General features: G+C 45.3%; 1 protein-coding gene across 1 annotated transcript in view; it reads right to left on the bottom strand.

Annotated features, from left to right (window-relative positions):
- RYR2 (ryanodine receptor 2) overlaps window positions 1-26,466 on the bottom strand; it is a 3,854,281-nt gene that overhangs the window by 2,273,360 nt on the left and 1,554,455 nt on the right. The window contains exons 24-25 of the mRNA XM_069607971.1: window positions 18,264-18,367; window positions 3,656-3,739 (exon numbers count right to left, since the gene is read on the bottom strand). Coding sequence (XP_069464072.1) covers window positions 3,656-3,739; window positions 18,264-18,367 — 188 coding nt within the window. The remainder of the gene's footprint in view (window positions 1-3,655; window positions 3,740-18,263; window positions 18,368-26,466) is intronic.

Here is a 26,466-nt window from a genome sequence, read left to right as displayed (position 1 = left end):
ACTGGGCTGTGGAGTAGGAATGCAGAATGCACCATGATAAGTGTTTGGGAACATGTTTGGGACTACAACCAACGCGCAGGTAAACGTGTGGCTAATTGGTTGAGAAGAAGTAAATGTCCAGGAACACTGTGTTCATCAATGATCCTGGGTTGCATGAGTCGAAGGGGAATTATTGACATTATGAGCTCCTTTATCCAGATGAGCCAGGCTGGCAGGGTGCAGATATCGTGGACTTTCTGAACGGGGGCACCAACTAAAGTGGATAGACAGGCCTTGTGTGCAGAGTTTATCTTTGCAGAATGATCCTTCATGATAAATAGTTTAAAGAAAGGGAACTTCCCGTGATTGCGTGGCTTGCAGGATAAGTTTTAACTATAGTTTGAAGACATCCCAGATCCAATTGTGGTGAAAGTCAATTACAACACGATGGCCATGAAGAGTTCGGTGATGAAGAGTTTGGTGATTTCTCACTGATCCTGTTTTGCAAGTTAATGGTAAAGATGTTAGTCTGTTGAAAGTGAGAAAAGCACGGCCAAATGATAATGCTGTGCCATTGAATTTTCTTTAATGAGCAACAAGCCTAGCCAGATCAACATACAGCCCGCTCCACACACCTGTCCAACCTGTGTGGTTACTAAGCATCCTGTGCTATCTGCATCTCATATATAAAGATGTTAGTTGAGACGCTGCCATATGAAGTGTGAGGCAAACTGTTGATGCGATCAATAGTATGGTTCAGAACATGACAACTCAATGGCCAAAATATTCAGTTACACATTTAGCGTGGTAAAAGATCTAATCACAGCTTTGGCATCCAGACTAACAAGATTTTCTACCTGTTCATTGAGCTCAAGCATCATGCTTATCGTACTGAAGTCAGCCTCTATCACGACTTTGCAAGCCAAACTGCTAATCCTCTGCTCACCGCCGCTTGAGTTCATTGTTTACGTACAAAGGTAGGTATATAGCAAGTGCAAACAACTTCTCCATCATCATCAGGCAGGGTTCAGATTTGGGAGAAGAACAGATTCCATGTTACTGGACATCTATGAAGAAATCTTTGCATCCTACTATGCCTTTTTCTTCCTCCCGGCTAATACCCAGCCTGCTTCTCTTACCAGACACAAGCCTCTGCCGGATCTACTAGTCATCCCCGCTTGTATCAACGACAGCTGACATTTTCATTCTTTTCAAGACACCACCTTAACCACTTAGGTAGGTCACACACTACAGTGCTTCCCTTTTCCCTTATTAGTAAAGGTTACGATCACTTTTTAAACAACACCTCATTTTTCAACTTTTTAGGTGAACCAAGCCCTTTCTTCAGTTGTCTACCTTCATACCCTTACCAGTGTCCTGACGACAGTTCTGGACCCTCAGAAAGCCTGCCTTCACATCGCAATATCTGTTGGGTTTCACTTCTATCCGTACCAGAAACACCTATTACATGTGTCGACAATGATTATGTACCGCTACCTATACAGCAGTACATGAAATTGCACGTTTTTGCTACTAACCCACAAATGTATTTCTTGGTTTCACATGTATTCTATGCCAGCTGTGTTATATAGGTTTCTGCCTATTTTTAAATGTTTATTTAGTCAACAAACTTTGTTTTATGATACATCTAGCTTCCTGTGATCTCTGTGCTAGCATTTGCAAACCTAGCCCCACTGTAGTATAGGTGCACCTCCTGGGGTTGTCGTTGACTCTACATACTCCTTTGATAGTTCCCACTCACCCTCCAGAGTCAGGCCCCCCTACACAAAAAAGAGGGCCCTTCGCCCCCTTATATATTTCATCAGCACAAGGCCTGCCCCAAGAGAAACTGCAAGCCTCAGCACAAGGCCTGCCATAGAAGAAACCACAAGCCTCAACACAAGGGCCGCCTGAAGAGGAATGTAAGCCCCAACACGAGGCATGCCATAAGAGAAACTCCAAGCCCCAGCACAAGGCATGGCATAAGAGAAACTCCAAGCCCCCAGCACAAGGCATGGCATAAGAGAAACTCCAAGCCCCCAGCACAAGGCATGGCATAAGAGAAACGCCAAGCCCCCAGCACAAGGCATGGCATAAGAGAAACTCCAAGCCCCCAGCACAAGGCATGGCATAAGAGAAACTCCAAGCCCCCAGCACAAGGCATGGCATAAGAGAAACTCCAAGCCCCAGCACAAGGCATGGCATAAGAGGAATGTAAGCCCCAGCACAAGGCATGGCATAAGAGGAATGTAAGCCCCAGCACAAGGCATGGCATAAGAGAAACTGCAAGCCTCAGCACAAGGCCTGCCATAGAAGAAACCACAAGCCTCAACACAAGGGCCGCCTGAAGAGGAATGTAAGCCCCAACACGAGGCATGCCATAAGAGAAACTCCAAGCCCCAGCACAAGGCATGGCATAAGAGAAACTCCAAGCCCCCAGCACAAGGCATGGCATAAGAGAAACTCCAAGCCCCCAGCACAAGGCATGGCATAAGAGAAACGCCAAGCCCCCAGCACAAGGCATGGCATAAGAGAAACTCCAAGCCCCCAGCACAAGGCATGGCATAAGAGAAACGCCAAGCCCCCAGCACAAGGCATGGCATAAGAGAAACTCCAAGCCCCAGCACAAGGCATGGCATAATAGAAACTCCAAGCCCCAGCACAAGGCATGGCATAAGAGGAATGTAAGCCCCAGCACAAGGCATGGCATAAGAGAAACTCCAAGCCCCCAGCACAAGGCATGGCATAAGAGAAACGCCAAGCCCCCAGCACAAGGCATGGCATAAGAGAAACTCCAAGCCCCCAGCACAAGGCATGGCATAAGAGAAACTCCAAGCCCCAGCACAAGGCATGGCATAAGAGGAATGTAAGCCCCAGCACAAGGCATGGCATAAGAGGAATGTAAGCCCCAGCACAAGGCATGGCATAAGAGAAACTGCAAGCCTCAGCACAAGGCCTGCCATACAAGAAACCACAAGCCTCAACACAAGGGCCGCCTGAAGAGGAATGTAAGCCCCAACACGAGGCATGCCATAAGAGAAACTCCAAGCCCCAGCACAAGGCATGGCATAAGAGAAACTCCAAGCCCCAGCACAAGGCATGGCATAAGAGAAACTCCAAGCCCCCAGCACAAGGCATGGCATAAGAGAAACTCCAAGCCCCCAGCACAAGGCATGGCATAAGAGAAACGCCAAGCCCCCAGCACAAGGCATGGCATAAGAGAAACTCCAAGCCCCCAGCACAAGGCATGGCATAATAGAAACTCCAAGCCCCAGCACAAGGCATGGCATAAGAGAAACTCCAAGCCCCCAGCACAAGGCATGGCATAAGAGAAACGCCAAGCCCCCAGCACAAGGCATGGCATAAGAGAAACTCCAAGCCCCCAGCACAAGGCATGGCATAATAGAAACTCCAAGCCCCAGCACAAGGCATGGCATAAGAGGAATGTAAGCCCCAGCACAAGGCATGGCATAAGAGGAATGTAAGCCCCAGCACAAGGCATGGCATAAGAGGAATGTAAGCCCCAGCACAAGGCATGGCATAAGAGAAACTCCAAGCCCCAGCACAAGGCATGGCATAAGAGAACACACCATGTTTAGTTATTGCTGTCCTTGCAGGTAAAACACAAAATACACATCAAGTTCTGTTGAGCGGGAAAGGATAACTTCTTACTTACTTTTTAGGAAGCTTGATTTTTTTCAATTTTTCTTCTGCATGTTCATCAGCGATGCCCACGTGACAGCCCAGGGCAAGAAGTGTTCTAGAAGAAAAAAGCAAACAAGTGGCTACTTATTTTGAATATGAATGCATGAAATATGATGTAAAATCGACAAGATCGAGGACTGAGTGTCCAGGAGTTTAGGTTCTGACTATCGTAGATTAAGACTGAGCAGCAGGTACAATCCTAAAACCAACTTTCCTGATTATGGTATGTCTTTACATTTGGCACATACATTACAAAGCATCCGTTTTTATTAGTTAAAGGATTATCACAGCAAAGGCCAGGATCATTACACTTTCCCCAGACATTCTATGTCACCAGCAAAGTATTACACCGAGATAAACCTTGCCATAAAGTGCTTGGGACCAATGGATGTTTCTTCATCTGCATTACAGGAATATAGTACCCACTACAAAGACAGTGCTGCTGGCTTCCAGAAGAATACCTGACTGCACACCACCTGCGTGTCTCACGCCTTGTCTAGGTTGCTAGGTTGCTTATTTAAATTGAGTTATTTTTGATTCATGTCAGCAGAAGGCATATAGGGTTCAGTAGAACACCGGTTTACAGAAGGCTCAGCTTTTACTCTTGTCATTGAGTTAGGTGTAATCATATACTACACTGAAGCTCCGGAGAATGCTGTGATTTACGGTTTGCAGCCGATCCACCTTAAGAAATAAACAAGCCCGCGGGGCCAGTTCATCGTTATATGCCACCTCAGCCAATCTGACATTTTGAGGCAATAGGGTCAGACTTGCTGCTTCTGTGGAGACTCTTGTGCCCACCTAACGATGGCGACGTAGGAGGCAATCTTGTATTTTCTTATATATCTGGTATGATTCGGATCTCGTCACCCTAAAACGCAAGTGCAGGGTGGCAGAGAAGAAATAGCGTGCTTCATGTTTATCCTCTGACAAACTGGCCTGCCGCCTGCTCCAAAGGCAATACCGTCTCTCTGTTCTCACCAAGAAGAGAGCCCTTATCCAAGCCCGCACTTGTGTATAGGCGCGTTACAAATGCCATATCATATCATATCATATATCATATCATAATTGCAAGTCAACCAACGTGCACACAGCATTTCCCAATGCATTTTCATGCCGGACCCTGCAATATATGCCAGTCTAAAAAATATTTTCAAGCTGACTCCACCAACATAGGCTAGTATTCCCATATAAGGCCAGACTCATTTTCGCTTTAAGATATTTTTGTATAGTATCATTACTGGCACTGGGCAGAAAACTGTCTCTGCCAATATATGCCAGTACTCGTATGTAAGAACATACTCCAGTTGGTTTGGCCATTAAATGTGACATCTCACAATTTGAATACCTGTCCAAACTGGTTCAAATGTAAGCCAGTCTATCATGCTTGATTCATCATAAAAAGTCATGCTACAGTAAAAAATATACAGGTCGCTACACCAAAACATCAGCCTAGCGAGGTAATACTACTTATCATGCTTTCTTTTTTAAAGATGGCGAGTAATAAATGGCATGCCACAGTAAAGCACACACCGACACACCCAGAACATTCATAAACACACATCACATCACAAGACCTCTCATTCACCCACCATTCACATACATACATCTAGCACGCACTTCACACATGCAAAATACACATCATAAAAGCCTTCTTACCTTCTTCTTGCAGCTTTGGTCAATCCTTCCAGGCCACCCTCGGTTCCTCCATGCTGCTCACAAACAAGAACCAGGAGGTTTCGAGAGCATCCTGGTTCCTGTATGTGAGCTGCGAGAAAGCCGAGGGAGAAGGGGTTGGAGCTTGGAGCTGAACGTAGCATGTGACTGGGCCGGGGACCCCCCTAGACCAGGTGTGGCGGGGGCAGTCGCCCACCAATAAATCCAATAAAAGGTATTTAAACTTGATGCTCATAGCCAAAAAGGGGGGACTGGCTGCACCTTTACAGAAGGAAACAGACACAGTTTAAGAAGGCCCACAGAGTGCAAGTCAATGTGTCCAGGATGTTTGAGTTCCATGTCTTTTTGGTCCAGACTCATGCATCACGAACTCAGGAGACTGTCGAGTATGTAGGAAATGGAAGCTCAACCGCCATTAGATTGTGCCATCATGCTGTTTTTGCAACGTTCCGCAGCGGTCTAGTCTTTTTCAACATGGCCGCCGCGGAGTTCTATTTCTGATTCAGTACTCGGTGGCTCGGCGCGTTGCAACTTACTGGATTTCTCCTTGTTGCCTACGCTCCTTGTTACTTCCCTTGGCGGTGATCCACCCACTCTATTGCTGACAGTTTGTATTCCTCCCTGCTTCTTTTCAGGCTCTCCACTTTGCTGTTTGCCTATCGCCCTTCTCCCTCTTGTTTTCCTTCCCCTTTTTCTGTTTCCCCTGTTCTGTCATTATTGTCTAATTTGTGTGATTCCCTCCTGTTGGTGGATCCTCTTGTTCCGTTATCTTACCATTTCGTTTTTTGACTGTTTGTTTATTCCGGATTCCTCTCGATCTCCTGCAGGTGGATTTCCTACCCGACCACCATTTGTCCTGGATTCTACATTCATTTGGTACATACCATCCTGACCGGCGGCGGTACTTTACTCGTGAAGATGTGTTTTTTTTTTTTTACGCCTGTGGCTTTTTCCCTCCACCGCTCCGGATGTTGCGGAGAGGAGTCACCGGAGATTCACAGGACTGGAATCACGGTGGCTTCCTTCCGAGGCAGACCATATCTGCACAAAAAAAAGAAGGCTGAAGCCCGGCGACCTCGAAGGAAAAAGTTGGATTATTCTTAATAAAATAGCAAGATCTGATGATCAAAGCTTTGATTGAACAGCTGTCTAGGCATGGACAAACCTGAATGCTGTCCCACCTTAGATGTGCCACTACCATTGCACGAACATTTGTTAAGACCTGAGGCGTTAATATGTGGCCACGAGGCAGTGAAATAAAAGCGGGCACAGTATTACTTCCAAGCCAAATCATAGGTGTCACCTTTGGGTCCTAATCTAAAGGGGCTTGGTGAATGGGGGATACATTCAGCATCCTGCACATCTCATTTCTCAGGAATTTCATCAGCATACAAATGTCTAAGGTCGTCCTCCGATCTCAGCCCTTACTGAGGATGAAGAAATGCCTCAAATTCCAGAATGTTCAGAGCTCCTGAATTTAAACCTCCTCAATGACCAGGCTGGGGAATTTGAGTGGAGTGCGGTTTTTCTGGGATGGTGCCTGCCCTGGAATGGGAAGCTTTGCAGAGAAGACAATGTCTCCAGTACACACTGGCCTGTGCTACCCTTTTCCCATTGTCCCTGGAACTTTACAATCATACTCCCCAGAGGTTACTGATGATGAGAGTCATAAAAGAGGTTTAATGGTGGATGGTCTAATCAAGAAAGAACATTAGCAAGTGTTACGGGGTGCCTAAGGCTGGACCCTCTGGCACACCTAGCCTGAGGGAGGACTGTCTCACAAATTAGAAGTATCTGAAGGAGTGAGATCTCTGTAGAGCAGTCATAGGTTCAGTGGTTTTACATTTTGCTAGGAAATTGTAAGATTTAGTAAATAATGTATGCACCTCATATAAACAGTATCAATCACTGTTTTACAAACATGCGCAGAAGATCCTCAGGTGTGCATCCGGGAGTTAGACCTTATGACCACACAAAGGTGCCCAAATCTGCCAAACAATTGACATTGTCAAAGCACAAAATTAAGGTCTGTTTTGCAGCATCCAGGGCATCAGAATCCATCCCTGTCAGAGGCATTTGTAACTCTTCCAACGTATCTGATAAGCTGTAAAGGGACTGCACCCAAGTGCAACAGTGGTAGCCTGAAGGCTTAAACTGCATTGAGATAACATCTCTTTCTGTGTTGAGGCCGGCTTTCTATAGTCTCCTTCTGGTGGATTGTTTGGGAAAGCATTAGAGGTATAGCTCACACTCAAGGTCTGGGCTAACACACTCACAGAAGTGGGTTGAGTCATCAGAAACTAAGCAGCCAACCTTAACCATGTCAGCCAACCCGGATGTATCTGGCTGACAGGAGATGTGCACCATAATAGGGCGTACTAAAGTAGCAACTTGACCCAGCATGCCTAACCATAGGCCAAAGTCATGATAGTTTCTACATGAAAAAGATCAAAAGCGATACGTTCCTTCGTTAAATGCCACTGAGCAGGAAAAAAAACCTCCAATTCAGCAGGACAGTACACATAATGCCAGACTTTCTGACAGGGAGAACGTCTTATCTCAACATTCTCAGGACAAAGCTGGGGTGACAGAGCTAACACCAGAGATAACAATTCAGTACTAGCAGTCAGGACAGGGGATAGCCCAACCACCTTTTGGCTAGAGTCCTTCAAATCCTCACCCTGCTTAATAGCCGCCTCCGGGGTGACTCCTCCAGTATCACCCTCCAGGAAGCTTAATTCAGTTTTAAAGGGACGCCTTCTCCTACGAGTGCTAGCAGCTCTCACCTCGGTTAACCGAGTTCTATGGCGTTTTCCACCCACTGTACCCTGTCTAGTTATGACCACATCAGAACGTACATCTGAGAAGGGTACAAGTTACAAGCACCACTGTGAGTAATCAGGGACTCTACAAAAAACAAAACCTCCTGTGATAGTACCTACGGGATATAAAGAAAAGGAATCATGTGATCGGCAAGCCGACACATTATGAGATCAGTGCCGCACTCGCCAGCCACAGTACAACGCCTCTCAATACAGAAAGTCAAAAAGAAAGCGGGATTCAATTGATACCTTGTAGGGGACCAGCCGGCAGCTCACCAGTCCTTCCGTCCACACAGCGCCACTGCAACAGAACAACCCAGCACAGCGATTGAGCTTGGGAGCAGCTTGAGGGTAGGAAACCTTTAAAGCTGAAAGGCTCGACGTATAGCACTCTACACACATGCTCTGCACACACAGTGCTTCGATGTTATGGTCCAGCACAGCAGAGTAGAGGAAAGAACCTGGCATCTACGTCTGCGTCAAGCCGCACTGCCAGAGACTGCTGCTTACGACGCAAACACAACCTGATGTAAGAATTCCCTCAATAACTCCAAGCTTTCCAGTCTACCTGACCAAGCCATTCATAGTAGTGGGAACACGAATAAGAGGGTTTGCGCTTCTTGTCCCCTGTGGATTATTTGAACACACCCAAGCTAACAGTGACATACAGGCATTGCAGGAAGGACTCCAAGACTGATCGCGCCTCAGCAATAGATATGCTTAGGTCGCTAGAACATTTAACACAAAAATCTGGTTCATACAAGCCTCACCAAGGACACTCATTACATGATTCATTGGGGCAATTTAATCTCTAGAAAGCCACTTAATGTGCAACTCATTTTACCCACTAGAACATTGAGCAATAGCAAGTTTTCGTCTTAAAGTGGAAATGTAGTCATTCGGCCCAGTGTGGCCCTTCCCTTACTGGTGGTATTTACCTACATTCACCTTGAACACAGTCTGTCCTTGACTGGGCCACTCATGGCCTCTAGAGTTGGTATTATTACAATTATTATTCTGGAGTATTTTAAACAGCCTCATATACACAGTCAAATTACCTTTGCTCACATTGGAGTTCAGATTTCAGAAGTACGCAAGTTCTTAGGAATTTGGAAGTACCAATAACTATTATGGGCCGATTCATGGAATTTATTGCATGGTTCAAAGTGACTTTGCACTGCTGAAAAGTGACTTTGCACTGCCGACACAAACCCTGATTCATGGAACTGTGCAAAGTGTATTTTTGCAGTACAAAGTCATTTTTGCGGTACAAAATAACTTTGCACTGCAAAAATACAGTTTGCATAGTTCCATAAATCAGGGTTTGTGTTGGCAGTGCAAAGTCACTTTTCAGCTGCGAAAAGTCACTTTGCACTGTGCAAAAACATTCTATGAATCGGACCCTGTGACTTTAGCTTCCTTGTACATCATCAACCCAAAAAGCAGTGGCATCTTTGCAGGTTTATGGGCCCTGTGACTTTAGCTTCCTTGCACATCATCAACCCAAAAAGCAGTGGCATCTTTGCAGGTTTACGGGCCCTTTGAGTTTAGCTTCCTTGCACATCATCAACCCAAAACGCAGTGGCATCTTTGCAGGTTTACGGGCCCTGTGACTTTAACTTCCTTGCACATCATCAACCCAAAAAGCAGTGGCATCTTTGCAGGTTTACGGGCCCTGTGACTTTAGCTTCCTTGCACATCATCATCCCAAAAAGCAGTGGCATCTTTGCAGGTTTACGGGTCCTGTGACTTTAGCTTCCTTGCACATCATCATCCCAAAAAGCAGTGGCATCTTTGCAGGTTTACGGGCCCTGTGACTTTAGCTTCCTTGCACATCATCAACCCAAAAAGCAATGGCATCTTTGCAGGTTTACAGTACATCTCGCTAAAGCAACCACTGGCATGCCTCAACTTTAATCTCTGCTGCTACCAGATGCAATGCAAAGGAAAGCCATCAAATGAACGCAGACCGCAGCTCGGAGCTGGCAAATGATGCTGCAATGTAAGACTTTCCCAGCTTTTGGATGGAGCAAGTTCTCCTGTCTAGCTGCTCGGCAGCACACAGCTGGAATGGGAACGGGGACAGCCAGGCAAAAGAGGCATTCATTAAGAGTGGGAAGCTGCTCCTGGAGGTTGGAGACAGATGATCGATGTTGCAAAGAGATTAAAAAAAGCAAATGTTAAGATATTTACAGTGTGCTGGCAAGGGCCTTCGGGGATAATGATGAACATGTGTGGATGTGCTCCAGTGTACGTGCTGTCACGGTCGAGTTTGCGCATACATGAATTGCACAAAAACACACCAGTCCGCATTATACTCCTGTATATTGTGCAACAGTGTTGTTAAGCGATTTTTTTCCAAGAGCCTAAACACATATTTACAGAGGATTATGAAATCCTGGTGTTATAACCGGGTCGGCTGCTGTTAAATCGAATGCGCGGAGACTGAGATCCTAGAAATGCACATTAATAAAGACACCGAGTCGTTGCATGTGGCGTGTCAGCCTCTTTAATCAAAAACGGCAACTGCCGAAACATTTGGCGGTAGCCCAGCCTACCCATGCCGGGCCTACGCGCTCGCCATGGACAGAGGACTGTGTCCTCCCTTATCACAGAGGATATAGAAAGGGGACGCTACAGTTGCTAAGGGTTGAGCGTCGTCAGCAGCCAAGTGGTAGCTGATTGGGTGTGAGCATGAGTCAATTGTAGCGGGTTCTTGAATGACACCTACTGGACTGAAGCAGAATTGCAATGCCCTGAGTCTGAAAGACAGCAACCTGCTGGAAGGGGCAGATGTCAGTAGTGGCCATGTGGTCTTCCTGATTGACTTCTCGATTCATTGTATCTATATATGTATTTATTAAAGTTTACAAAGCGCTTTCACCAAAGCGCTGAGAAATTTGGTTATAATGGTACAAGCCTTATAAAGCATGCAATTCATGAGAACAAATATGGGAATAAAAGAAGCAGAAAATGAGTTTGAAAAAGTAGAGTGGAGCTGGGCTTTGAGAGGAGTGCAAAAGCGATGCAGCGAGGGAGTAGAACGAATAGTTAGAGTTCCAAAGTTTAGGTGTAAGACGTGAAAGAGAGCAGAAATGAGAAGAAGCACAAGGAGGATCAGCAAGGAGGAATTGAGATTGTGACCGCAAAGTGCGCAAAGGAGTGTAGAGAGAGATAAGAGAGCAAAGATAGAGAGGAGCAAGACCATGGAAGGACTTAAAGACGATGATAAGAAGGTGGAACAGGAGTCAAGAGTGAAAGGAAAGAAAAGAAACAGACAAAATAGAAGATGGAATGCACGTGACAGGGCGAAGAAGGAAGAGATGACGAATGGCAGCATTATAAACAGCATGGAGTGGTGTAGGATGGGAGCTAGGGAGACCGACTAACAGGGCAGCACCATAGTCAATATGGGAACCAATAAGTGAGGCAATAAGAAGTTTGGTAGTAGAAAAGGGATAGAAAAGGGTGAGCGCGACGGAGGCTGTAGAGATGAAAGTGGTAGACCCAGGCCATGTTGGCAATACGAGCAGAAAAGGCAAGAGAAGGTTCGAAGATGACACCAAGAGTTTAAGCAAAAGACGAGAAGGTAAGAGGAGTAGGAGGAAAGGTGAGAGAGGGTGGAGAAATAGGGGAAGTCGAGTGTTAGCTGAAAAGAGGAGGAGCTCAGTTTTAGTAGAATTAAGATAGAGAAAGTGGTCATCCAAGACTGGATAGCAAAGAGGCAGCTGGAGAAACTAGATTGAATGCATGATTCAATTATTATTGATTGTAGTCTCTATAGTATGTGCGGGCACTTGAAGGAGCGCCAAGACTTGAAGACTTCTGCTTGCCCTTTGGGGAGCCACCTTCCCCTCCGTGAAAAAGCCGAAGCCTCTGCCCAGAACAAGACGAGCCAACAGCCAGAGATAGGGAAGGTGTTTTCCCGCATATCAGATGCTGGTGGGCTTGGATCCCCTGCTGCAGATGGCCTGCCATACGAAATTAAGATAATGGGCCTCATTACAAGCTTGCTGGTCCGGTAACAACGGTACCAGTAAGCTTGCCAGTACCGTTGTTACCGGAACAGCAAACTACGGGTTCTACTCGCGGGTATCTACCCGCCCACCAGGTCTGACCTGACGGATGTACTGGCACCCGCGAGCAGACACTGCCGGTGCTACCGGCCTCCCCATTCCCATTGAGCCCTATCGGGCTCAAAGGGAATGGGGAGTAAACATTTCCGGCCCCTGGCAATGGGGAAATACAGGGTCCGCCAAGGTTGTAATGGCCCTGTATTTCCCCATTGCCAGGGTCCGGAAAACTGTGCAAGTTCGGCGGCAGCCTGCCGGTTTTACCGGCAAGGCTACTGCCGAACTTGTAATGAGACCCAATGTCTTAAAAATGCATATCTAAGTAGGGAGAGGCGATATGTGTCTTTGTGTATGACTTTGGAGAGGACACTTAGTCCATGTTAGTAATGAATGATGGCATGGGAATGTGGTGCAATTAGACAATTTTGGGACCGGGTCTTTGAGGTGATAGGGGAAATGATTGGTCGGGAGACCCCTCCTGTGCCAGAATTAGGCCAACTGGGATGCACCAGGTTCATACCGAAGGGCACCAGGAAACGTGTTAGCCTTTTGTTGATACTAGCCAAACGGAGAGTGGCAATGGTATGGGGTGGAAAACAACACCCACTGGTCTAAGGATATACTGTATTACAACTATATGGAGACTAGATGGGGCAATATGCAGGGTAATAGTCTGATAAAGAGGAAGGGGGGCACCCTTCGCCGCAGAATACTCCCTAGCAGCTCCGGCGTGGGTAACAAATATTCACCAATGGCACCCCGATTCTTTGAGACGGAAGAGTTGCACCTCTGGACAACAATTACCCTTTACTGCATCGGCTCGCATAACGGCGGGCCGTATAATAATCACTGAATAGACTAATCATTCAACTCAGTCTACATCCGCCGAGATCCTAAGCACTGGAACATGGGAAGCAATCCTTGGTCTCCGTTTTAAATCCGGCAAAGAGACAACACCAGCTCACAACTACCTGATAACAGCTGGAGGAGGATGCACTGCGAGGGTTGTACCGTGGGGTGGAGTGGGGGTAAGGGGAGGTTACTGCAATGTGTTTTATTGCTTTGTTTGAAATAAATGCCAATAATAAAAATAATTAACAAAAAAAAAAGTATTCAGTGATTGGTATTCTGGCAGACAGCAGAGTGATCTAGAACTATGTCCGGCAAGATAGCCCACTCCCATCAACTTTGACTCTGGTTAAGGAAGGTGAGATGGACAAGGAGAAAAGCAGTCCTGAACAGGTAAGGAAGAAAGGGTGTAAGGATGGCAGGATCTAAGGCAAAGACTTACCTGTGGGCTCTTAGAAAAGAAATTAGGAGGCTGTGGCTGGCGTTGTGGCTGGCACTGTCCAAGGCAGTGGTGAAAAATAATAAAATGAAGGGCCACTGACCACATTACCTTAAAAGTCTCCGGGAACAGCCACCACGATAACGTTTCTATCTTCTGCATGCCTGTCCCAAGAAGGGACCAGATCCCATGGATAGCTTGGCTCCACAAACCATGAGCTTTGACTCCTCTATGTCCTTCTCACCTCACATCGCGGACCTTGCCAAAAAGGCCCACTATCATCTGCACCTACTCAGAAGCAGTCTCTCTTTCCTCACCTTCCCTAGAAACTCAATGTCCCCAGAGCTCTGGCCCTCTATAGACTGGACTACTGCAACAGCCCCTTCCTCAATCTCCCTATATCCTCCCTTCGCCCCCTTCAACTAATTAAGAATAGGGCTGCAAGACTTATCCATGGCCCCAAGCCCAGGGACCGCATCACTCCAGCCCTAAAATCTCTCCACTGACTCCCGGTTGCTGCTAGGATCAAGTTCAAGACCCTCTGCATCATTCATAAGGCTTTCTGGGGCTTGTGACCCCACTACATCCAACTCTCTCTCCCTAAATACCCCCTGCTAGAGCCATTCGGTCTTCCAGCTCCACCTCTCTGCCGATCAGACGCTTCTCCAATCTAAGAGTGAGGGGGTAGATCTCTCTCCTCCACAGAAACCTCACTCTGGAATGGTCTCCCTGCCCCTCTCAGGCTTGAGCTGGATCTCCTTAATTTCCAGAAGCTCCTCAAGACCCTCCTTTCCTCTTAATCCTTCCCTCTCCCCTGCTAACACCCCTGTCTATTGCAGTGACTTGCTGCCTGGTTCCCTCTGAGTTCTACAGGACACCAAGCCCCGCTGCCCGGTCCTCCCCCTCCTTGCACTTAGTATGCACACCCTCAACCCCTGCACCACATGCAATCCCTGGCACTTGCCCTCCTGCCCTCCCCTTAGCACTTGTGTAAACATGGAGCCAAGTACCCCCATCCAAAGCTCCTCCCCCATGTTGCCTATATGTTGGGAGCCGGCGTCTGAGACACGTGCATTATCAGTAAGAATACCTATACCAAAGAGAATCCTGGAAGTAAGATTCACATTAAGAAAGCCACTCATGCATATATCACAATATGATGGCCATTTGAATGAAATCCTGGAGGAAGTGTGAAAACTGAGCAAAAGGGAAGACTGGTGACGTCATGAAACGCAGAGCTGACACACCCAGAAGAGATGCAGAGACGAGACATCATAAAGATTCTATAACTCTAAAGAGGAGGTGTTAAAGATGAGCAACATTTCGGGCTCGAGATAAAGATGCTCTTGCTACAAAAATAATGAAGAAAATATCAAGTCATTTTATAATTTTACAGATGCAGTAAGGCAAGTAAACAAAGTATTCTTAAAGGCTTAAAGGCTCGCTATGTAGTGAATAGATTGGAGCGATGCGCCAGCGTATATACATAGGAAATGTAAGGACTATGGATGATTTCACAACGCACTTTAGCAGAGGTGGATCCCGTCAGCAGAAAGACTTTTTCAGTGTGTCGCAGTTAGAAATCGGGAAAACTTAACCATGGAGGTAAATCAAAGAAAGGCTTGCTTGGATCAAGACCAAGAAGTCAAGGCCAGCGTGGGCCTGGATGTGCCTACACACAATTACAGAACGTGCGAAAAGAATAAACTTTCGGTCTTAAGTGAGGGGCGAGAACGTTGAAGACGTCAGCGGTTCATCAAATAATAGTATTTTAAATGCAGAAGGACTTGAAAACATGATCTACAGTCACGTGATCAGATGAACATAGACACTATGATGAGCTGTATCCAAACCAAGAAGACAGAGTATGCTATACTCCCTTATATTCTCCAGCACAGAGAACATTTCCAAGGCTGAGTTCAAAGCCTTAATTGACTAGTAGACTGCAAGAGTGATGATGGATGCCAGGGCCAAATTGGTGGGAAGCTTTGGTTATGACCAGCCCACCAGCACCTGTATCCCAGCTGTGTGCTGCTTGCGCAGGTGGAATATTACAGAGGGGTACAAGGGTGCCAATCAATTATAGAGGGACATGTAATAGAGAGCCCTATAGTTTGTATAACCAATGGGAGGTTGTGTATTTGATGACATTCGTAGAAAGCTGCACTAGAGGAGGACTTAGTTACCCCACCTGATGTTAGACACCCAATCACCTTCCCTGACAAGTATGGAACGCATACCTAGATGTTCCCTGTAAGCCTATCACCATCCCAAGTAGGTTTTTGTAGTTTTCAACGTAGATTGACGTCAATAATGACAAGCTTGTAGTATATAACCTGCTTTTTTTATGAGTTACATTGAGTGTGAAGATTGAGCGAACGCTTTGATGTTTGTTGTAACTCCCTGTTTTAGATAAGCCAACTTCCTGATTCCATTTTGATTATTTATGTTTGAGCAATTTTCTGCATCCCGATCTGTAGCTAAGTATTGCTGCCTTGTCTTAGAAGGCTGTGTAGGATACCCCAGTTCAATTGCCAAGCCCCTGTGTCCCTCTTCCCCCTCCTTCACCCCCCTTTTTTTTCACTTGCACTCTTTCCTCTTTACCCTGCACTTCCCTTCCCACCCTAGCACTTTGCATTTTGCACAGACCGGCGATCCCCCCTCTCCCTCGCACTTCTTGTTACTGCACTTGCACGATCCGAATGTCGCAAGGCCTAGTAGGACCGTTATTGTTAACTTTGTCGCTTGTTCCCCCGCTTTTTTGTCTTGTGGCGCCTTGAAACACCATTTGTTGTATAGGCGCCTTACAAATATCCAATATATCAAAATTAAAAATGTGCTGAATAAACATCTTCTGTGGATTAAGGACAATTTACATTTGTCATCATTCCACAATAGATACTCCGTGGGAGAAGCTTCCAGAAAATTAATCTATGTGATCACTGCACAGCCCGTAACTGCGCCGATGAAAATGTTGACGCCAATTACAGCGTGGCGCAGTGATCAAATAGATCACTTTACCCATGTCCCCCACCACGCATTCCCCTACCCAACCGCCCACCCCAATTACCTTTATGGCGGCACACTTCTGTGTGTGCCGCTGACTCCCCGCTAGCCCTGCGGCGTCAGTTCCTCCCACTTACGTGGGTCGGAGCTGACGCCACAGGGTGCTTTTTTTCTTTTTACTTTCTTGTCCCCCGTTTACCCCCATGGTAAGTGGGGGACACCCCCGCAACCCTCAACTCCCATTACTGACCCCAAGGAGAGTGGGGGACACCCCTGCAACACACGCTCAGCTTGGGCACAGTAGTGGGAGTCGGTAAATGGAAATACACCAAAGTCACCATAACTGCGTAGTCGCAGTTATGAGATCGACCTTTTGTGCATTTCCCAGAAAACATTACCAAATGTATCAATAGCTCTAAAGGATTCTCTACGTTAAAATAACTTCTGCGGTATTCTTTGATTAAGGGTTATTTTGCCATTGACGTTGCATGATTCACTTTTTCAATTAAAGAGGACCACCTTATTGTGTTTTATATCCAACAACGCTCATGTCTGGCTACCAGTCCTAGCTAACGTCCTGGCTGTGTGGGTCGAATAGTTCTCCTCTCTGCTCTAGGTATGCCCAATCGTTCTGCAGACCGCAGCCAGGCTCACGTGTGCTTGACAAGACAAATTCCTGCAAAGGAGAATACCTATCCGGCAGTGCATTGCCAAACTACCCTTAATGGTGCTTGCAGCCTGGAGGGTAAGTCAACGAAGCAGACATGTGATACGGGTTGTCCATCCCAAATAGCGACAGTTGGGAGGAAGGACATTGATGAGTGGTTCAACAAAAAAGCAAAATGGCTGTGCTTTCATTAACTGGTTCATTGTTGGACGAGTATCATACGTCCTTTCGAAAACATTGGACGGTATTGCGTCCTTTTGCCAATACCTGTTTCTCCGACGGGTGTTTTGGCGCAGGAATTTTGCTGAAAATTGACATCAGAATTGTTTGGGGGGGAGGAGGGGGACGAAAGGGTAAATAAAGGGTTGGGGGAAAAAAATGAATGAAGGGCGGTTTGGCTGGCACCTCACAAACAAAAAACAAACAAAATGTCAATAACGTTTTTCGTCAAAACTCCAGCGGTAAAACGTAAAAAAAGGGGGTCGGCGAAATTACATGGAACCCATTGGACGTGGGAATATTTTCCTTTTCAAGGTGGTTAGTGCCGCTTCATTTTCCCTTGAAAAAGCGAGGTATGTTTTCACTTCTAATAATATGTTTTGACATAAAAATCTATTCATGAATGCAGTCAAGATCTCTTTATATGGGTTCTTGCTTATCGGTCCCAAAGGCCAAATCACCAACTGTTCCAGAACTTGCCATAAAACCTGTAAAGTCAACCACAGCCCTCAGGTTGGTTCTGATGTGTGTCGGCCACGTAGTTCTGCAGTATCTCGTCAGACTTTGGCCATTGTGGCTATGATACTCCACATTCTAAATAGGTTACTGGTAATCCCTGAGAGCAAGGGAAAAAAAAGCCAGGACTGAGTGATCTACCTAGGCCAGGCCTGGGAGCTTTGCTGCGGCTAACTCAGAACGGCTATGCTAGTGGCACAGTTTGAATCCATAGTCATCTCCAAAAACCATTCTAAAATGACATATTTAATTTCTTCAGAAATTTGGTGTCTGCTTTTTGCTTTCAGAAGACACAGGTGTTTATTACTTACTTGAGCGTCTCGAGGGACATCTGCAAATTGTAGTTTCGCTCCTGCTCCGGAAGCTTCGCGAACTCCACCAGGCATGGGTGCTGCCGCTTATTGTCATCGCGCACCTGTGTCAATCAATGGGGGACATGGAAAGTTTTCAGAGAACAGATAACAAACACAATGGGAGTACAATGCAGATTTAGTGGTGTGTACACGAGTTATTGGGGCAAATCCGCAAAATAGGAAATGCAAGGAATAGTTCTGACTTTTCTCAACATGTGACATTTTGAGTGTCAGAGATCAGCGCCCCAGTCAGCCTCGCAGTCAATTAGTTTTACTATTTTAATCTGTATCCATTAGGGGATCAAATATTACACCACTGAAATGTTGCCCCTTGTCAAATCCAAAATGTCAAACTTTAAAATACATAATATGTGACTGTCAAAAGGGAAACTCCATGGAACATTTTACTGCAGCAATTGCTTTCAGAGAGCTTCAGAAGTAAAAGCTATTTCATGCTGAGTGCTGATAAATGCCTGCTGATATTGGACAATATTATAATTAGAAATAATAATAATAATAATAATAATAATACAATATCACTAATAATAAAAGGTATTTATACGCGGCATATGCCAGATATCATCTAGGCACTTGGACTTGTGGTGTTATTATTACCCAACTCGAAGGTGCTCATTTTATCCACCTGAAAAAGATGAAAGATTGTGCAAAGTGCTTCCTGCCTTCTTTACTTTGCCAAATGACCCCATTTATGGAAGTGCAAATTTCATCAGTCAAAGGGATTGTGCTTTTGCCAGAAAGTTAGCAAATTCCTCTGTCTGAGACACTCATTATGAGTGGGCCGGTGCGGTAATAACGTGCCGGTATTACCACATACCGGCATGTTACTGCACCGCCACTCCAAGTTTGCCGGTAGGGTGGTGCCTTTACATTCAGATCTCAGCTGGAGGTATATCCGCTACCCTATGGCAAAAAACTGCTGGCATTACTGGACATGTAATACCGGTGCAGGTAACACCGGCAAATCCCCCCCATGGAGTCTTATTGGACTCCATGGAATGGGGATTTACCGGTGTTTTCACTACTTGGAATCTGCCAGTAATTCCGGCAGACCAAATGGCAGGAAACAGTATTAAGGTTTGCCGGTATCGCGCCGGTAATACCAGCGGGATAGCGGCAAACGTGTAATGTGGTCCAAAGGGACACATATGTTTATCTATGGTGTATTGCAACCTGCTAGACTAAGCGGCCGACAAGCGACACACCTGATGTTCCCCAAAGGCTTCGCAAAGTGAACTTTAGTTTATACATTTGGACGTGATTACAAAAGCGTTTTTCAATGGGACTTTCCCATTGAAAACTCTTTTGTAAATCAGGGCGAACAATCCGAAATAAGCGCTCAACTGGTATCAGCCTCTCATTTTTTGGCATTTTGGTGCCATTTATAAAATAAATGATTATAAAAATAATAAACTGCCCATTCATGAACACATGCATGTAATTAAATAATGAAATCCTACTCACCTACTCAAAAAAGAGCACCTCAGATATCCAACCCGAAGCCCCGCCGAGACCCACTAGTTACATGATTTCGAATAGTTCCGTACTCCTTTAATATTGCATGTAATGACCCCCCGGCCCCCTGCTGCCCCTCTGCCCCATTGCACAGTGCTCATTGCTTCCTAGCTAGCGGGCCAGCTAAAAAAACAGCGAAGATAAATGCAATGTGTTTATTATCACCGTATTTCAGACGCATACATATGCCCTCCTTTTGAAACATCATACACAAAGATCAGTTCATGACATTCCATGATTAGAGATGTTGATCCATACTGCATGCGTGTAGTCGCACTGCTTGATCCATACTGCATGCGTGTAGTGGGGTGTTTCTAGCAGTAATTAGGTCGCACTGCTTGATCCATACTGCATGCGTGTAGTGGGGTGTTTCTAGCAGTAATTAGGTCGCACTGGTTGATCCATACTGCATGCGTTTAGTGGGGTGTTTCTAGCAGTAATTAGGTCGCACTGCTTGATCCATACTGCATGCGTGTAGTGGGGTGTTTCTAGCAGTAATTAGGTCGCACTGCTTGATCCATACTGCATGCGTGTAGTGGGGTGTTTCTAGCAGTAATTAGGTCGCACTGCTTGATCCATACTGCATGCGTGTAGTGGGGTGTTTCTAGCAGTAATTAGGTCGCACTGCTTGATCCATACTGCATGCGTGTAGTGGGGTGTTTCTAGCAGTAATTAGGTCGCACTGGTTGATCCATACTGCATGCGTGTAGTCGGGTGTTTCTAGCATTAATTAGGTCGCACTGGTTGATCCATACTGCATGCGTGTAGTGGGGTGTTTCTAGCAGTAATTAGGTCGCACTGGTTGATCCATACTGCATGCGTTTAGTGGGGTGTTTCTAGCAGTAATTAGGTCGCACTGGTTGATCCATACTGCATGCGTGTAGTGGGGTGTTTCTAGCAGTAATTAGGTCGCACTGGTTGATCCATACTGCATGCGTGTAGTGGGGTGTTTCTAGCAGTAATTAGGTCGCACTGCTTGATCCATACTGCATGCGTGTAGTCGGGTGTTTCTAGCAGTAATTAGGTCGCACTGGTTGATCCATACTGCATGCGTGTAGTCGGGTGTTTCTAGCAGTAATTAGGTCGCACTGGTTGATCCATACTGCATGCGTGTAGTCGGGTGTTTCTAGCAGTAATTAGGTCGCACTGGTTGATCCATACTGCATGCGTGTAGTGGGGTGTTTCTAGCAGTAATTAGGTCGCACTGGTTGATCCATACTGCATGCGTTTAGTGGGGTGTTTCTAGCAGTAATTAGGTCGCACTGGTTGATCCATACTGCATGCGTGTAGTGGGGTGTTTCTAGCAGTAATTAGGTCGCACTGGTTGATCCATACTGCATGCGTGTAGTGGGGTGTTTCTAGCAGTAATTAGGTCGCACTGCTTGATCCATACTGCATGCGTGTAGTGGGGTGTTTCTAGCAGTAATTAGGTCGCACTGGTTGATCCATACTGCATGCGTGTAGTGGGGTGTTTCTAGCAGTAGTCAGGTCGCACTGGCCCAAGGACGCCTTTGCAGCTGTGTGCCTCACACGAACACATGCTCTGTGATATCATGTGCTGCGATAGGATTATTCCCCTTACACTATCTCAAGATGTGGGAAGGTACATCACTGCAAGACCAGTCAAGATTAATGCTTGATATAAGTGTGTACTGCAAATGACCTCACAAATCACACAAGGCCTTCTCAAGACAGTGGGAACACAACGTCTACTTAGAAAATAGACACAACATTAAATATATATATATATATATTGCATGCTCCAGCAATGGTTCAAAGGTGTTTCCTAGAATTACACCCTGCTGGCTGTACCCGGTGTGCCGTGTGCTAATATAGTGCTCTCTCTCCTATCCCCTCCCCTCTCACTCTTGCTTTATGCACTCGCTCTCTCTCTCTCTTTCTCACTCACTCTGTCTCTCCCTGTCTCACACCCTAGGTCATGGCCCCTTTCCATTTGGGCCAGAGTCGCAGAGTCAGGGATCGGTTGCTGGCGCACCTGAGCCATTGCTCCCAGTCGCCTGTGACAGCGGCACAACCAGGGGGCCAAAGATATCTTAATTTAGTGAGGGTCGTTTTTAGCGAAAGCAGAACATTTCAAATTGTCTATTTTTAAAATGTGGCAATATTTTACTTCTAATGATCACTTTCAGTGTATGTTGTAATTTTAATGTTAATGACACACTTGTCGTACTGAGCAAAGCACATTATCAAAACCAAAAATAACCATATACATTATTTTCTAACAGAAGGTTATCATTCCAAGAAGGACAGCTTGTTAGACTGCTATGTACTTTTTCAAAATATACCCATGATGAAGGGGACAAATAGCACCAGTGAGAGTGCCGGACCACTTTACATAAAATCGAAGAGCATTTTGGGAACATAAAAATGACCACAGATACTTTATATTTGACAAATATGTCTGTGACATAAGAATTTATGCTTGAATCGCTAATAACGTAGTGCACACGTTGGGCCTCATTCTATGTCGGCGCTCTAGTCAAAAAGTGCCGGTATTCGCGAATACCAGCACTTTAACGGACTGGCCGACTACAGGTTTGCCGGTGGGGAACCTGGGTTACCTCCTGCTAAGCTGGAGGGTAAGCCAAGCGCCCTACTGGCAAAAAAAGCCCTCATTACTGCACCGGCAATGCCAGTGCCGGTAATGATGGCAAATCCCCTCATGGAGTCCTGTGGGACTCCATGAATGGGGATTTACACCGTCGCTCCGGCACACGTAATGCAGCAGCAATGCCGCTGGACCGGGTGACTGAAACGGGAACTACATTTGCCGCCAGGATACCGGCAGTGTCAGAATGAGGCCCTTTGCTTGATGCTGTTTCCTTTTTCACAACCCTCCACCTAACATTAAAATGTTTGTAACATTGAAGCATTTAAACTAGTTTGGCCAGGCTTAGCACTTGGATGTAAGGATAAAACAGCTGTGCTATCCGTCACTCCATTAGTGTCCCCTGACCGCCGGCCTCAGCAACGTTTTAGCAGGGTCACTTCATGTGCACTAGAGATTGCTGTGCACATGCTCAGTACCAAATGCACAGATATCCGAAGAGAATTAGACCTAGAGGATGGGCTTTGTTTCTGGGGTACAATGGTCTTCTTTTTCGAATGTCTTCATAAAATGACAATATACTGAGCTTAATGTTCATAGAAGGGAGAGCCCCTGCATCCATGTCAAAAGGGGTACCCATAACCATTATGCCTGGGTTGCTGGGACAAAAAACTAAACATTGTATGTGTCAATCGTTTAATGCCCCCATAATGGATGAAGTAGCAGAGATAAGGGCTTTATTATTTGGACGAAGAAGATATAAGAGAGGCTTTCGGAAAGTCGTTGTTGGGATAGATTGTGAGGCATTGGACTGATTCATAGAAAAGGGGCACATATTTTAATTAATCAACACTGATACAAAGGGTTCATATTATAAGGACCTAGCAAAAAGTACCCGTACTCCGCACGGGTTCTGTAGACAAACATGATAACACTCTCATCAATTGTCGAACATAAATCAATGATCCTGTGGGGCGCTGCTCCGAATTGCTTATTGCTTGATGTGCTTTGCACTCTGAAGTAAACAGCACTGACAATGGGCGCGTGTGGCTGGGTGACATACCCCGCAGCAGACGTGGAGGGGAAGCGAGAGTTGGCATGCTGCAGCATACTGGGAATTTCTGTGCGCTCTCCCCACCAGTCGCCACACCCTTGCATGGGGCAGTGCGTTGCGGTACATCGCAGTGGACATATCTCTGAAACGGTGTGTCCTAGGGCCTTGAAACATGGTTTGTTTCACGGGTTTCAGGCAACCCTCTCATGTGTGAAGGGGCTGAAATCCGGGGAAAGGGGTGGATGCCCAAATGTCATGTAGCCAGGAATGTCCGGAGGCACCCAACAGATAACTATGCACAATTTGGTGCAGAATGGTGGAACAGTATGGAATTTTATAAGAAACAAACTAACATATTTTCTGCTTTATATGTAGAGAGAAGAGATGGGTGCAGGTGCACATTTCACAGATACAACACCATCTGATTCAAAATGAACTCATGCTGAAGTCCGGAAAATGTTTGGCCAATCAATGTAGGCTGATAGATTAAAGAGAGCTGACTGTCCAATTAAAGTGTGATACATCATTTCTTGGGACTATCCAAAGGTCCTCCGTCGAAAGAGACAGGGGAGGATTGTTGGAGAGCATGAAGATCAGAGTAATCAGCCTCTGGTGACCACACGCAAGAGACCCTGCATAGGAAGCAAGAGTTTCCTATGCTTGCAGATGCAAGCTTCAAGGTTTCATTTAATGCACCCCGAGTAATAGCTGTTGCGAAGATATGGCGTAATGCCCTAGACTTAACAAGACTTAATTAAGGTGCGAGTATATACTCACAGACAGCAGAGAGTCATCACTACCCAAAGTCAGCAAATATTCTGTAAGATATTACATTATAAAAAGTCAATACAATGTAAATATTGATTCATGTCCTCTAAATCATTCAGCATTTCCAGACTTTGATCAGCCTCTATCATGTGCCGTCTTGCCTTTTATCCCAAGTGGTGTGTTGAGGGAACAGTAATATGCAATAGATTTAAATTAGGGGCTGAGGTGCATACAAATGAAATGGACTGACATATGAATTAATTCAATCTGACTTTCAGGGACACAGCTAAGTGTGGTGTTCTCAAAATATTGAGCCTCTCAAAAGGAAACAAATATTCCTGCAATGAAAGTGCATAATCACATTTTTCTTAGGTTCTTGTTTAAACAGCTACAGCAATTTTTAACCATAAACTTTCCACACTGTCTCACCAGTAAAAGAGCTGAAATAAATTCCACATATCCACATCCTAATGGGCTGAAGAAACTAACGGATCATACTGTGCTGTTCTTGGCTTTTCAGTTGTGTGAGTAAACCCAGGATAGAGTTGTATGGCTGTTTGCATTATAGAGTGACATATAATTTAGGGTTGACACTGTCTACCCACAATCTCAGGGCTTAATGTTGAAGTATTGTCAAAGTTAGATTGTCCTTGATTAGCCTGTTAAACCTGCTCAGGCTTTATTCAGTTATGCTATAAGACCACCTTACTTTGTAAGGAGTGATCCTCAAATTGCATAAAGCTTCTATTTATTTTAAAAAAGAAAGCATGTATAAATCAAACCAATGCCGTACCAATTAATGAAAACCAAATGTTCTAATTACATCATTTTTTAATTTTGAATTCCCTAAACATAGTGTTTCTAATTGCTCAAACCATTGCTTGCCAACATGTTTCGAGCACTGCTCTTCATCAGGACATTCAGTCCCAGTAGAACCTCCTACATTTCAATCAAAGATGGTGTTTTGCTACATGACAGAGGACTGCACATTTGTAGAATGAATAAGCACAGGGAAAATCAATTTGGAGAGACTTAATGAACAACACCAGCGTTCAACGACAGTGCATACTGAATGAGGGAAAGCAACATAGATAGCAAGAAATAGATGATACCATGTGATATTACTCTTATATAATCGATCACGTCAGTTAATACACTGACTGGGAGTACAGCAATAAAAGCCTGAAAATGCCTTCTAGAAGACTCAACCAGCAGTCATCTCCGAATCAAGTATAAGATTTTCCATTGCAACTGAATGCCCTTGTGACATATAGTGCTTGAAGCACGTTTTGGCAAACAATAGTTTGAGGATTTAGAAATAAACATGTTTAGAGAAATGTAATTAAAAATTGTATCTGATCAGTACTGAAAATTATGAAAAAGTGAAATAAGCCCAGAACGGGAGATGTGTGTCAAAACGTAAGAGTTGTGTTATCCCACAAGCATTTGGAAGCTTGGATAATGGACAGCTTAACACCCTGAAGAAGACCAATGTGTTCAAGGTTGAAACACGTGTTGGCGATGGCTGGATAGGACTTTTTGAACAAACAATTAAAAAAACAGCTGATTACACAAGAGGGAACGTGTTCATATCAGAGACTCATGGTGAATGGCTCATAGGACAGATATAATGTATGTGTTGTCGTGTCTAGTTTAAAGAATGTGTGTAGGGCCGTAAGTCATTATCTGGACCAATACTGCCGAATCACACAATTCATGAAGCTTAATTACCGGGACCTGTAGAACACATTTAATTTTAGGTAGGGAAAGCGCAGTGGACTGAGGTCATGGTGTGTAGTTTTTTTTTTGTTTTTTTACATTTAAGATGGCTGCCATGATTAATGGCTCATACTCTCTGTCACTAATTTATCAACAAAGACCTTTTATCCCATGTCACTCCAAATCCCCTTGAGAGCTGCACTATCCTTAGACCGACCTAATGATGGACAAACGTTAAGTGCACAGGAAATGTTGCAGAGAAATGATGTGGACCGGTAACTAAGTGGGGAGCATTTTGGGAAGATTACTTATGAGCAGACTTCTTTGGCATAGAAGCCTAAGGGGAGACATTGCAGGCTCAGTAATTGATTGGCAGGTGTGTAGTCATTGTGCGGCATAATGAATGATGGGTAGGTAGCAGTGAGCAAGGGATTAGCCGGCATGCTCTGGTACTGTAATTACTTATTGGCAAGCCTCCAGTGTTACAGATTTGACGTTAGAAACGTTGTGGAACAGTA

This window comes from Ambystoma mexicanum, chromosome 4q (assembly GCF_040938575.1).
Source record: "Ambystoma mexicanum isolate Mex_15411 chromosome 4q, UKY_AmexF1_1, whole genome shotgun sequence".
Classification (NCBI taxonomy): Eukaryota; Metazoa; Chordata; class Amphibia; order Caudata; family Ambystomatidae; genus Ambystoma; species Ambystoma mexicanum.
The sequence above is the reverse complement of the archived record's forward strand: the minus strand, read 5'-3'. Positions and strand labels throughout refer to the sequence as shown.